This window comes from Paroedura picta, chromosome 4 (assembly GCF_049243985.1).
Source record: "Paroedura picta isolate Pp20150507F chromosome 4, Ppicta_v3.0, whole genome shotgun sequence".
Lineage (NCBI taxonomy): Eukaryota > Metazoa > Chordata > Lepidosauria > Squamata > Gekkonidae > Paroedura > Paroedura picta.
The window spans coordinates 72,216,230-72,229,606 of record NC_135372.1 but is presented as its reverse complement, the minus strand read 5'-3'; the positions used below and the strand labels follow the sequence as shown (position 1 = coordinate 72,229,606).

The 13,377-nt window shown below is 42.4% G+C and overlaps 2 protein-coding genes across 7 annotated transcripts in view; one reads left to right on the top strand and one right to left on the bottom strand.

Moving 5' to 3' along the window:
• The window catches only part of LRRC40 (leucine rich repeat containing 40), a 30,186-nt gene extending 26,385 nt beyond the window's left edge, over positions 1–3,801 (bottom strand). For 2 of the 3 annotated variants that reach the window (XM_077333355.1, XM_077333357.1), the window contains exons 1-2: positions 1,684–1,988; positions 54–235 (exon numbers count right to left, since the gene is read on the bottom strand). In XM_077333355.1, the coding sequence (XP_077189470.1) occupies positions 54–235; positions 1,684–1,843 (342 nt within the window). In that variant the 5' untranslated portion in view covers positions 1,844–1,988. Of the gene's footprint in view, positions 1–53; positions 236–1,683; positions 1,989–3,542 lie in introns of those variants that run through there. The other variant, XM_077333356.1, reaches the window with a different exon arrangement.
• A 1,457-nt stretch (positions 3,802–5,258) lies between these two features.
• SRSF11 (serine and arginine rich splicing factor 11) overlaps positions 5,259–13,377 on the top strand; it is a 34,449-nt gene continuing 26,330 nt past the window's right edge. For 2 of the 4 annotated variants that reach the window (XM_077333362.1, XM_077333360.1), the window contains exons 1-2: positions 5,259–5,631; positions 13,236–13,369. In XM_077333362.1, the coding sequence (XP_077189477.1) occupies positions 5,504–5,631; positions 13,236–13,369 (262 nt within the window). In that variant the 5' untranslated portion in view covers positions 5,259–5,503. The remainder of the gene's footprint in view (positions 5,632–13,235; positions 13,370–13,377) is intronic. The other 2 variants (XM_077333364.1, XM_077333363.1) reach the window with 1 other exon arrangement.

Genomic DNA, 13,377 nt, shown 5'->3' with positions numbered 1-13,377 from the left:
TTAGTGGCTGACACTATGACAACAACATTAATCAAGGCTGTGACTGTACGCACATCAAGCACAGTGAGAGCAGGCAGAAATGTGATATCTCCAGAAAGACATGTCAGTTTATTTGAAGATAGGTTCAGCTTGGTAAGATCAGTTTGCTCCCACCAGCGATCATCACCACCAAAAGAGAGATTCTGATGGGCCTCTTCTGGAGTATCCATATTTATCCGCCAGACATGTAAAGGTACTGCACACAAACAAAAAAATGACATTTCAATGTACAGCTTTCTTCAGCAATAATTCTTTTGCTTTTGCAGTTATAGCCATTCTTTTCACCACCTTATCTTCAAAACAGACTCCAGTGATACAAAAAAATGAAAAGAAGGAAAACATTTAATCAGTTTACTTAAACTTGTTCCGTTTGATACATTTGTTATTGTATTACACTGCTTGATACAAGTTCACTGTTAAATAAGTTTCATATTGAATTTTCATTGTACTGTACCTCATACGAGTCATAATATAAACCGCACTGAGCCAAAAGGGAGGGTGGTATATATAAATATAATAAACAAATAAACAATCTCAGTTTGTAAAAAGTTTGGCACAATTCTACACACATACAACCAAAATTCTCTGTATTCAACAGGACTAAGCACATCTTTGCACATCTAAGCAGAGCCTTCAGTAAGTGTCAAGCTGCAAATAGGCAAAATCACCCATAACTTCCCCAGTGTGTCCTGCCATAGGAGGCCAAGGAGGTTTCTATTCTCCTGGCTTTCAGCCACCTATGCAAAACTGAATAATAAAGAAGGGTTTTCTGTGCAGGCAATAGGAATGCACTATACAAAATGATTTACAAAATTACTTGGGCAAATTATTAGGAAATATACAGTACACTACTATGTACAGCTTGCTATATGTAAGATCCTACTATGTAATTTTGCATAACTGAATGTGTCAATACTTAAGTTTGCTTCAATTTGTTTTTAAATGTCTGGTTGCTTCTATAACCCTCAGCCTATTGCATGGTTTATTGACTGTCTCATCCTGTTGACTGTATTGACTCACTCTTGTATAACCGGTGTTGAACCCATGTGAGAAAGGTGGCTTGCCTAACAATGCCAATGAATACCAACTGCAGTCTCAAATCTGCAAGAGGTGAGTCCTTACAGAAACTTACATGGAAAATAAATATCAATCGTTCCGGTCCCAGTGGCCTGTTTTATTTTCTTTCAACAGAGTCACATTGCTGCCCTTTGCAGTTGCAGTATAAATCACTGTTAAATGCAGCCTATAGCAGGCAGCCTGTTCCTTTCCTGAGAGTCTAGATGATGGATCCAGACCCCCACCCCACCTGCTTCAGATTTCTCTCTCTCGTCCACCCTCTCTTGTTTTGTTCCGTTACTGTGTGAAAACGATCCAATGCAATAAGAAAGGCGGGCGTGCCTTAAGCCTAAATCTCTGGTTATTAGAAAGAAATGGAAGCGATCTGAGAGAAACCTCCGCGCCCCGCCGTTCAAAGCCCGGCACAACCCAACCTCCAGAAGGGGGGAGGCGGCAGCAGCGGTAGCAACAGGCCTTTTGTCTGCCTCCTAGCCCGCCCCCCCCGCCCCCCCCGGTGTGCATTCCCGCCTCAGAGACGGGGCGGCGAAAGAGGCGCAGCTTTGGGCTCGGGGAGGAGACGCCGCTCACCTTCGGTGAGCTCCCGGCCAGAGAGGTTTAGCTGGCCGCTCTTGCGGGCCGCTCGGATCAGCCCCTGAGGCACCCTGGCAGCGCTCGCCTCGCCATCGCCCGCGCCCCGCCTGAAGCCGGCTAGAGAATCTCCCGCTCCCCGTCTCGGCACGCCGGCCATCCTGCTGCAGCCGCGCGGCTCGGCCTCGCTTCGCTCCTGGCAGTAGGCGGAGCCGGCCAGCCCAAGGGAAGAGAGGGAGCCTCCGGCCGCGCCTAAGAGAAAAACGGCCAAGTTGCGCCAGAGTTCGCTGGCATTGTGTGAAGTGAGAGGAATGCTACTGAGCATGTGCGGGCCACCTGGGGCTTATTGGGGCGGGGCGGGTGGCTTGGCGGGTGACACAGAGCCCGCCCCCCGGGAAAGTAACCACTCTACTTAGCTCCAGTACCGCTCTAACCAGCCACTACTTGATTGTTATTAATTTCTGCCATTTTCATTATTTAATCGTCATGTAATTATTGTGTAGTATCTTTTTAAAACAAATGAATTGAGTAGAAAGCTGACATTTGAAGAAAATCAACTTTTGTATTATTGGGATTTGCAGAAGTCAATCTGAACATTAACACATGTCTATGGTGGTTATTTTTCTCAATATTTTAATCGATGACTTTAAATGTCCCAAATAAATTGTTAACAGTCACAACAACAAATTAGGTGTAACCAGAACACTAGCATCTGGAAAATAAGGATAGATTCAAATGAGTAGCCGTGTTGGTCTGAAGTAGCACAATAAAAAAAGAGTCCAGTGGCACCTTTAAGACCAACAAAGATTTATTCAAGGCGTGAGCTTTCAAGTGCAAGCACTCTTCCTCAGACTATGAACTGACCATCATAACAGTAGGAATATATAAACAAAAGTTAATCTTGTTGCATTAGTAAACTGTGTCATAGCATCCAAACACAGCCATATGATAACTCTCTGCCAAACCAGCCAATCAAACCCCTCGAACCCATTTATAGTTCACATGGACATATATTAGAAATAAAACTGTCAAAGCCAGTGATCCATGGCTCACACCCTACTAAATTTGCTACGTTGTTATAAATGAAAACACCACCTGAAGTCACATCCCCAAAGCATCAAACCAGCTGACCTTATAAAGATTTCCAATCATTGTTCAATAGGATACTGACTGCTTTACTGGCATATTTAGAATCCTGTAAATTTGTCTAGGCTAGCCCAATCCCATCAGATCTCAGAAACTAAGCAGAGTTGGTCAGTATTTGGATGGGAAACCATGAAGGAATATTGGGATCACGGCACAGGCAATGGCAAACTACTTCTGAATGTCTCTTGCCTTGAAAACTCCATGGAGATGCCATTATATTCTAGAAGTGCAATCCTAAAAACACTTTCCTGAGAGTAAGCCCCATTGATCAGAAGGTCTGACTAGAACTGCTAATATTGTTCTCAAAGCTTGCTTTGAGTCCTGGGGTTTAGTCCTGAACTGCAAGGCTTGATCTGCATATTTAAAAATTGTTTGCATGTAAAGCCTTCTACATCATTTAATGTAGAAGATGTAAATATTTTGTTTGAACTGGCCTGATAGTTTCTGTTCACATGAAATTATAATTTGTTATTTGCCATCAATCACTACTGACTTATTGCAACCCTGTAGGATTTTCAAGGCAAGTTATGTTCAGAGGTTGTTTTCTGTGTAGCTACCCAGGTACTCCTTGGTGGGCTTCCATCCACAGTCAGTCCTGCTTAGTTTCAAAGAGCTGACAGAATCAGGCTATTCAGGTCAGTGCTATAATTTGTATGTTTTGCTATTAAAATATTTACTAAAAATGTCTTTTTAAATGTACAAAATTCCTTTACCTTTTATTGGACTATATATTTTAACCCAAGTAGTTATTTCAATAAAAGACTTCCAGGCAGAGGTTAAGCCAAACACCACCATAGGCATGCCAAAAGTAGGTAGTTTGTTTTTGCTCCATTCGTACATTGTTGGGTAGGTATCTGTTTACACAACAAAGGACATGTGTGGGTGATTAAGCAGACCGAATCCATTCCCATATTGCCTCTCTGGATACTATCAATTCAGGTACTTTCTATGCCACATAGCTCACATCCAGTATCAGAACCAGACTGACTGGAAGGTTAAGTGGGAGGCCAGTCAACTTTTCTCACCCATAGTCCTTGTCATTGGTGTAAAAATGAGACATCCCCCTATATTTTATAAGTGAATGTTATAAACAAATTAACACCAAACCAGCTGGTGATACTGACTGGTTCAAAATAAAAGGAGTGTAAACTCGAAGAATTAAACATTGGAATTAAGACTGGAGGAAGGAATATAAATAATCCTCAGTATGCTGATGACACTAGCCTCCTATCAGAAATGAAGGAAAGCATATAACAGATGATTACAAAAATCAGCAAAGAAAGCAAGAAGTTTGGCCTTTTCTTAAATATTAAAAAGACAAAAATAATGGCCCAAAACAATGGCATAATAGCAATTGATGAAGAGATCAAATGCATTAAATTAATTTTTCTTGGATCACAAATGGATCAGAGTGGTGGCTGCAGTATGGAAATGTCAAATTGCTCCGGGTTGCTCAGCGATGATAAGCTTAAACCGAGGACAGAAAAGCAAGGACATCTTGATTACCAAACATAGATTAGTTCGATCTATCATATTTACAATAGTCACATGGCTGTGACGATGAAGAAATCGGACAGGAGGAGAGTTGATTTGTTTGAACTCCGGTTCCGGAGAAGATTTCCGCAGATTCCATGGATAGCAAAAGTCACAAACAAGGAAATACTGGAGTACATAATGCCTGATATATCACTGGAAAGCAAAATTACAAAACTCCGTCTCACTTACTTTGGCCATATCATGCGATCCAACTCAGTGGAGACAGCAATTATGCTAGGACTGGTTAGTGGTAAAAGGAAACCAGGCCAACAATGAACACATTAGATATCATCAAAATGGATACTGGTCAGAGCATTGCACAGCTAAAAGTGGTGCAAGATTGGAAGACTGAAAGTTAACATTGACATCAATGTAAAATAAACATTCCCCTGCCCCTTTAAGGTATCACAAGATTCATTTATTTTTGCTAGGAATGCTTGTTTATTTAGATAGAGGATTATAGTTAGAACATCACTAGATATTCACTAAAGGTCTCTTACTCTACTAAGGAAGGAGTTCTATTTCTATCCAATAGCAGCAAGGCCATCCAAAGGATATTGCTGTTATAGAATCCTAATTAAATACAGGAAGGAACTTTATCTTGTTCACTTGAAGAAGATGCACATAAGTTAACAACCCTGTCTCCTATTCAGTTCAAAGACAGGCATAACTATTACGTTCGTAGTTCTACTATTCGTTACACGCCTGACAATCGCCACCACTCAGAACTCTGGCCACCGCACAACACGTATTCGAACGGCACCTCCTACTCTGCACATGCGCTGCAGCGTGCTCCAAAGAGCCGAAATGAGCATGCGAAGTCTACATGATTCAATCTGCGCGTCGTTCCCCAACGAGGTGGGGGGAGGGGGGAGCCATCTGAGCAAGCGCAGGATTGAGATACGTTTGCGTAGGAGTAGACGCGAGTAGGGACCGCGAAGGATTGTGGGATATCGTGGCCCAGACTGGGGGCGAAGACGGCGGTTACTGCGCTCGCGACTGGCGTTCGGTTTCTTGATCGCGGTGGTTCGACGGAAAGAACTGAGGGACACAAGAAAGAAGCTCGCATCCGGTTCTTTAGGCCACTGGCCCCTTCACCCCTCGATGTGTTTGTAGTGCTGGAGGAGGAGGTAGCGCGATGGCTTCAAGCAGCGGCACCGATGTGATCCAGGTCACCAATGTCTCCCCGAGCGCCAGCTCCGAGCAGATGCGGACCCTCTTTGGCTTCCTGGGCAAGATCGAGGAACTGCGCCTCTTCCCTCCCGAGTAAGTCCCGCCCATCTTTTTTTCGTTCCGCCATAGGGTCTCTGCTGGCTTAGGCCCGTCGCCATAGAAAAGCGTAGGCCTTAGGGCGGCCTAATAGAGGCCGCGCGCGCCCCTGGCGTTAGAGCGCGGCGCGCGTGCCCGGCCGGGAAGGGCAGGGGGCGCGCTCGAGAGGTAAAAGGAGCGCGAAGCCACGCCGGAAGGTGCGCTCGGCTGCCTTAGAGGCTCCGTGGGTAGAAAGCGCCGCGGCCTCGTTGATCCCCTCCCCCCCCCGCTCCTTACCTTCAGTTGGCTGGTTCGTAGTCGTCCCCCCCTCATTTCCTCGGAAAGGGGCGTGTTTCTTCGCCTTACAAAATTCAAACGTAAAACGTGCGTTTTGAGGAAAATCCACGGGTTGCTTTCAGAGACAGTGGCAGAAATTGGTTGTGGAGAGCATTCCCAACGTTTCTGTTTTAAAAACCTGGGCTTCACTTCCCCCTCCCCCCATTTCAAAAGTGTCTCTTGAGGCTGTAGAAAAGAGATCAGAAATTGCTGACCATTTGATCCATTCAGACAAATTTAATAACTATTTGTTTACTTGCTAATTTTGACAACCTTTATCTACCCACCCCCTCTTCCATTAGGGTTCAGTCATAAACTCCTGTAGGGGAATGCGCAGTTTGTAATCCATGGAAATTATGCCAAAAGAGATAAATGTATTTCTGCATTTTTCAGAGGTCTGTATTGTGGGGGAGGGATATGATTCTGGAGTACTCTTTAGCATCAGTACCTATACGTTGCATATGTATGTGACAATTCTTTTTAAGATTCAGAAAATTTTAAAACGGCTCTGAAGAGGATGCTCTAAAGAAAGACTGGGCAGACAATAGATGTAGTAGTCCTGTGGTGGACACTAGCCAATTCTTGTGCTTCTAATTTTCTTACAAGGAATGAGAAATTACTGGTCTGATCACTGTACCACTTCTTTTGTTCATAATCAAGCAAGCAAACTCCTGATCACTTAACAGAGTTGTATACTTCAGCTGATAGGTTCACTGGTTAATTGGTCCTACATATATATCATATCATGTCACATGATATCAATAATCAATCAATAATAATAAATAAAAGATGTCATTTATTATTTGTTTAATTATTTACTTGTTACATTTATATATTGCCCTCCCCTAAGGCTCAGGGCGGTTCACATAGAACATAAATTTAAAGCTAGCCCTCCTTCACTGTTCTATAATTCTAGTATTTTACAAACAAGTTCTTCCAGAAACATCTTTTCCCTCTCCCACTATTTCTTCTCTTTTCTGAAAACTCCTATAGTTTCTCCGCTTTTCCTTGGCTTCAGCTTTCCTACCTTCCATTCCCCTGGCAGCCTCTTCCCTAAGAAACCTCTAGCCAAGTAGCATGTTGTCAGTTGCCACACTGAGCCCAGTTCTGCAGTGCCAACTAGGCCACAGCAGAGAACCAGCAACAATGTAGGGGTGGGGTTGGAGGTGGGGCTCACTTTCCTATGTATATCTCCACAAGATTTCCTCTGCTTCTCCTCCTGGCATTCCCCATATCCTCAACTTTCCCTGCTTCCTTTCTCCTTTCCACCCACCAACCAATTATTTACCCCTAGTTTTCATTTTTTACTCATTTGTCTGCTCATTTTTCTCTGTAATAGAACCCTAATAGAATATTTCTCTGTAATTTTTCTGTATTTATTTTTAATAGGGAACTCCTCATTTCCATTTCTATTTTTACAACAAGACTGTGGTTTGGATTAAGTTGAGTGGTGTGACTGGCCCCGAGTCATTCAGTGAGCTTCCACAGGAGCATGGGGATTTGAACTTGGCTTTTCCAGTTTTTAGTAATTACTTAAAACATTTTTATGCAGCCTTTCCACTCAGTCACAGTGCACAAGGTGGCAGACATAAAAACATTTAAATAATTAAAATATAAAATTAATTTAACACAGAACAAACAACTCAACAAAGAGGACTAAAAACTATTATTGGGAGTGTGCCAGATGAAATAAAGAACTCTTCACCTGCTGATGAAAGACATCGTAGACAGAGACACAAGTCTCCCAGGGGAAGGAGTTCCATTGTTTTGATGCCCTGACAGAGAAGGCCCTTTTTCAGGTTGCCACTCATCTAGCCTCCAATGGCAAGGGCAACCAAAGCAAGGCCTCCAAGGATGGTTGGTGTGGGTGGATTCATATGGGAGAAGACCTGGAAAATAGACTTGGAAAGGGCACTACCCCATATTTCTACCTTTTACTGACAGAAGGAAAGTGTGAAGGTTGGCAGTACTGTTGTGGTTGCCTAGCAGCAGCCTTGAAGAGGAATAATTTCTTAAACATATAGGTATCTGTCATTTTGGTGGACTTTAACCCTGCCAATGTATATATATTCACAGTCTGTCTTCTCATGCAGACCCACATTGGAACCGTGCCTGTGTTCGCCAGCCATAGACTCTTTCTTTCTAGCTAATAAACTCCAAAGACAAAGCACCCTTCCACTTTCAGAACCAGTACGCATGTGGGATTCCAACCCAACGCACCTTGTGCTCTGTGGACTAGCAGTTCTTTCCCTCAGTTCCTTTTTTTTTACCAATGTGAAGATAGGAAGCCTTCTACCACAATCCATTGATTTTCTGCTTTGTCATCTTTGTGGATGAGAGAAATTCCTTTGTTCAGTAAGAACTGATTTGTTATATTCCTTTGAATATAACAAGACCCTTCACTGCCCCCCCTTGTGTCATGCTTGTGGAACCTAATTATGGTATCCAAGACACTGTTTACAATATTTTCAAAATGTGGAATAAAAATGGTGTACAGTAATAAGCACAGACTTTGCTCTCTGTGCTTAGGAGAGGCCCATAATGTTAGAGCTTGTTTGATTTTCCTGCACTTATCCTAAATGTCCAATCAGATAGGATCTGTACGCTGAAAGCTGTGATGAGGGAGAGGACTTTGTCTTCCTCAGTTTCTTCTGATTATTGAAATCCATTCTAGACTTTCTCTAGGACCATTGACTAATGTCCAGTTACAGCCTCCAACAAAAAAGTATTAAAAATTGAAATATAAGGACAAGACTAAAGGCTGCTCCCACATTGTGATTCATCAAGTCTTCTAAGGTCCAAAGACTGATCAGGATGTCACCATAGTTCCCCCATTTACCCTGTCATTTGATTGACAGTGGACACATTTGTGAAACACTATGCTTTAGACCAGTGGTCCCCAACCTTTTTATCACCGAGGACCGGTAAACACTTGACAATTTTACCGAGGCCCGGGGGGGGGGTAGTCTTTTGCCAAGGGACGTCGCAGCCGTTGACTGAGTCCCTGCTCCACTTACTTTCCCTCTGGTGCCCCTGACTTCCCGCTGCCCGCTGGGGGGCGCTGCCAGCAGCAGCTGTGCAGTGCCACACCAAGGGGGAGCCCCATCCATGGCGGCCGCTGGAGAGCACCAAAGGTGAGCCGGTAGCCCCCGAGGCAGCAGCCAGGGAGGAGGAGCTGTGGCCCGGTACTGACTGATCTACGGACTGGCACCGGTCCCCGGACCGGGGGTTGGGGACCACTGTTTTAGACCAGTGGTTCTCAACCTGGGGGTCAGGGGTTGGCTGGGGGATGCCATCCACACAACAGCCTTGTGGAGTTGATCGAGATAGAGCGTTCGTCTGTCTGGAGCAGCGAAAAAGAGCGAGATTGGCATGGTGGGACAAGAGGCAGAACTGAACTGAGAAACTCCAGGGGGGGAAAACAATGTATATACAATCATGAACGGTGGATCTTCACACCATTGGTCAGTTTGGGTTTAATTTCTGTGAAAAAACACTTGCACAATTTTATGGTTGGGGTCACCACAACTTGAGGAACTGTATTAAAGAGTAGCACCATTAGGAAGGTTGAGAACCACTGCTTTAGACCTCCAGATGTGGGAAGAGGCAGATGTAGGCAAGGCTGTTCTGTAGTCTCTGTACCAGTGAGTCACTCCACTTCCTCTGGTAAGTAGCTACCTATTGGTCCCAGTGTGGGGCTGCATAAAAAGGCGGAAGATGAAAACAAAGCTGCACTTACCAATAACTGTTGTTCAGCATCTTATATGCAAACCCACATTCCCTCCCTCCAGCCCTGCTGTGAGCTCTCACAATTGCGCCATGGAAAAGGGGCTTTGGATGGCTTAGCAGGAATGGATGGAAAGAGGCATCCACTCATGGAGTAAACAGTGCATTGGGCAGGAATCCCATGCATGTGCTGGTTCCAAAAGGGCAGGGTGCCCCCTTTTTGAAGTTTATTTAGCTACATAGAAAATGTCTGTGGCTGGCCTGCGCAAGCCAACGTGTGTCTGCACAGAAGTAAGTGCAACTCTTGTTTTTTGGGTTCTTAAGATTTCAGAGTTTTCCCACCTGCATATGTAGTCTTTTTCTTGAGCTTATCGAAGAATCTGTTTTATCTGTTTATGACCCAGTGTCTGGATTTAAGTATCCACAGATGGAGCCACATTGAGAATCAGGTATATTGGTTCTAGTCTGAGCTCTACGCCTAAAGAATGACTGTTAGCTCCTATCAGTTTGTAATGAGTTACTTTTAAAGACTTCATTTTGAGTATGATAGCCAAGAATTCTGTATGAGCCACAATAATGAAAAAGGAATTTGGGGGGGAATTGATGCTTTCAAGATTTGGAAAGCAATTAGATGAAACTAATTTGTGTTCATTATTAAAGTATTGCTAAATTTTAAATAATTTTAGGGTTTTGTAGTTCTGTGATATAGAAAGGAATTATTGTAATAATAATGTCATTTTCTGAAATTAATTGACCTAACAAATGAGCAAATAACTGAAAAATTCCATTTTTATCTGAATCTGTATACAGCCATCTTGACAAGCAGAAATGCACAGCTTGCTGTCATTTATGCTCATCAGCCATATTAATGAGCTGTGAACAAGCTATGCTTGTACCTGTCATGAATAAATGTCTAATTGTTGTAACGAAATGAAACCTGAATCTTGTGGTTTAAAAGCTTGCATATTAATTGAACTTTCGATAGGATATTTTGGTATATTTTCGTGAACAGAAAACTTACAATTAGAAAAATTAAAGTAAGTTTTGCCTTCCCAACATTAGAAGTCACAAAGAACATGACCAGTGTTCTGCAGTTAGGCATTTGAGGAACTTGCATTTGCTCTTTAGAGGATAATAAAGAACATAATAAATTCACAACCAGTTCCTGGAGGGCTTCCTTCATTTCTTTTAATTTTCCTTGCCCCTTTCCACTAAAGCTTACCTTTATTTCTTTTTTTTCCCACCCCCAGGCTTTCCTTCCTTTGTATTAGCCTTCTGCAATTCTTTTGCAAAATAAAGAGAATGATATTGCATCTGACTTTGGTTCCATCTCTTCTAACAGTTATTTTGAGATGGTGTTCACTCTCCCCTCTCAAAATTGAGAAGTTCACTGGTATTTATAAGTATACTGCCTTTTAATGTGGGGGTTCCTCTTAGTCATCATGGTTAGTAGCTGATAGGTGTTGTGAAAAAACCCAAGATCCCTTTAAAATTCTGAGAGAATCTATTCTTAAATTCCTTTCTTTGAAAATCTTGTTTATTGTAGAAGGAGAATCTCAGAACGAAGCATCCTATCCATTGCAAAGGGCTGTTCCGGATCCATAAGGATCCATCTTATTGTCCAGATGACCAAAGTCATAAAATGGATCCTGAGCAAATGGATCTGAGAATGTTGCTCTGTAGCCTGCTTGTCTCAAGATTGTAGAAGGTATTACCTCTCACTTAATCTGTAATGCAGCAACATCCATGCCTTTTAAATTAAAACACTTTGATGTGTGGTATTTATGAAGCTGCAGCATAGGCATCAGTGCCCACCTTTGCCAGACACTATAAGCTGGACTCCATGGCCTTGGCGGATGCAGTGTTTGGGCAGAAGGTCTTGCAGAAAATATTCTAAGGAATCTTCTAGTTTCCTTATGGCGGGCAAGTTCCCATCCAGTCTGGAATGTCCCATGATTGTTTTGTCCTGAAGCAAAACACGAAAGGCTGGACTTAATGAGAAGGTTCATTTTGAATGACATTCTTGATCCACCCTATCTTGGATTGAGGGAATCATTGTGGGACACAAAATACCATGGTTCTATATATTGGGGGGGTGTCTTTGAACTCCATCTTTTTTAGTGATTCTAAATGTTAATGTTGCTATTTTTTATCTTGTTGACATTGTTATATGTTGCTGTCATGTTCAGCTGTTCTAGCATCAGTGACCGACACAGTGTTTCATGTTTAGGGGTGAATAACTCATAGAGGTATATGATACAGATTGAATATTTGCTAAGGAAGTTTTTAGACTGAGGATAATGGGCACATCCTGCCATCTGTAGTCAGAAAGATCAGTCTATTTTCTGCCTCCAGGGAAGAGGGGGAGGCGCAAACCCAAATGTCCCAGAACATCCTCCTCCTTGGGCAAAATGAATCTTCACAGTAAGTTTAGTATTTAATTATCCTAGATGTGCAGCTTCTTGAAAAGTCAATGAAGAAGTGAGTATTGTAACATTTGGTTCCCTATCAAACTAACTACTACAGGCCACTGGCTCTTGAAGTCTGTGAAGTTGGTATACTGAAAAGTTTTGAATTAGCCACTCTGATAAGTAATAGAAAGACCAGGATCCCTGTATGTGCTAGAGAATAGTGCTGTCATTTGCCTCATATTTTGCATTTGGGATTTTGATTAGTTTTCCCTAAAAACTACAGAATTTATAACTAGAAAATTTTCACCCATTTCTCCGGCATATTACTCAACTCCTGCAGTTGATCAGCCTGTTGACTTTGCCATGTGGGATTAATTAGTGAATGACAAAAGTAGAAAAAATGTAGTCCATACTTAGAGCTTGTTAATCCTCCATCCCCCCTAAGTATAGTTCTGAATGAGACCATTTACAACAGACCTCTTTGGCGAAGTTCACTAACCATCTTTAAACCATTTTTTCAAATTAAACCTTTTGTAGATCTGCAGGATGTTTAGACTCGTTACATTCTCCCAGAAGTCACTAGGAGTGTGGCAGGCTTAGCAGCATCTGCTGATAACCTTTCTTTTGCTTTAGTTTAATAAGTGTGATAGCCACAGAGTGGGATCATGGAACACACAATATGGCCTTAGATGCTGCTTCATATGTTGATCAGTATCAAGAATGCAAAGCTTGAAGTCAAACTTAAAGAGTTTTTCCTGCCATTTCTTTGAGACATTGGAGTGTCGCAATTTCAGTGTCTATATTTGAGACATTAGAGTGTTAGGAAATGCTTCAAGGAAATTCTGTGGGACAAAAGCTGTCATAGAATGCCATCCCCCTCCCCAAAAGGATTATCTGACATTCACAGAAAATTTATGGTTATGTCCGGTAGTAATTTTTATATATCTCTTTTACACAAACATGGTAGATTCTTTATGAGATTTAGTTACATGTAATGGCACCACATAAACTGAACCATTGTTGGAACAAATTGATACAATCTACAGAACTTTTATCTTGTAATGGTGTGTAATTTAATGACAGTGATACTAAGAACTCATTCTAGCTCATATTTAACTATTTTTTTGTTTTTGCTGTTTTTCTTTTCAGTGACTCCCCTTTGCCTGTTTCCTCACGTGTCTGTTTTGTAAAGTTCCAAGATCCCGATTCTGCAGTTGTGGCTCAACATCTGACAAATACTGTATTCGTTGACAGAGCGTTGATAGTCGTACCATTCGCAGAAGGTTTGTGA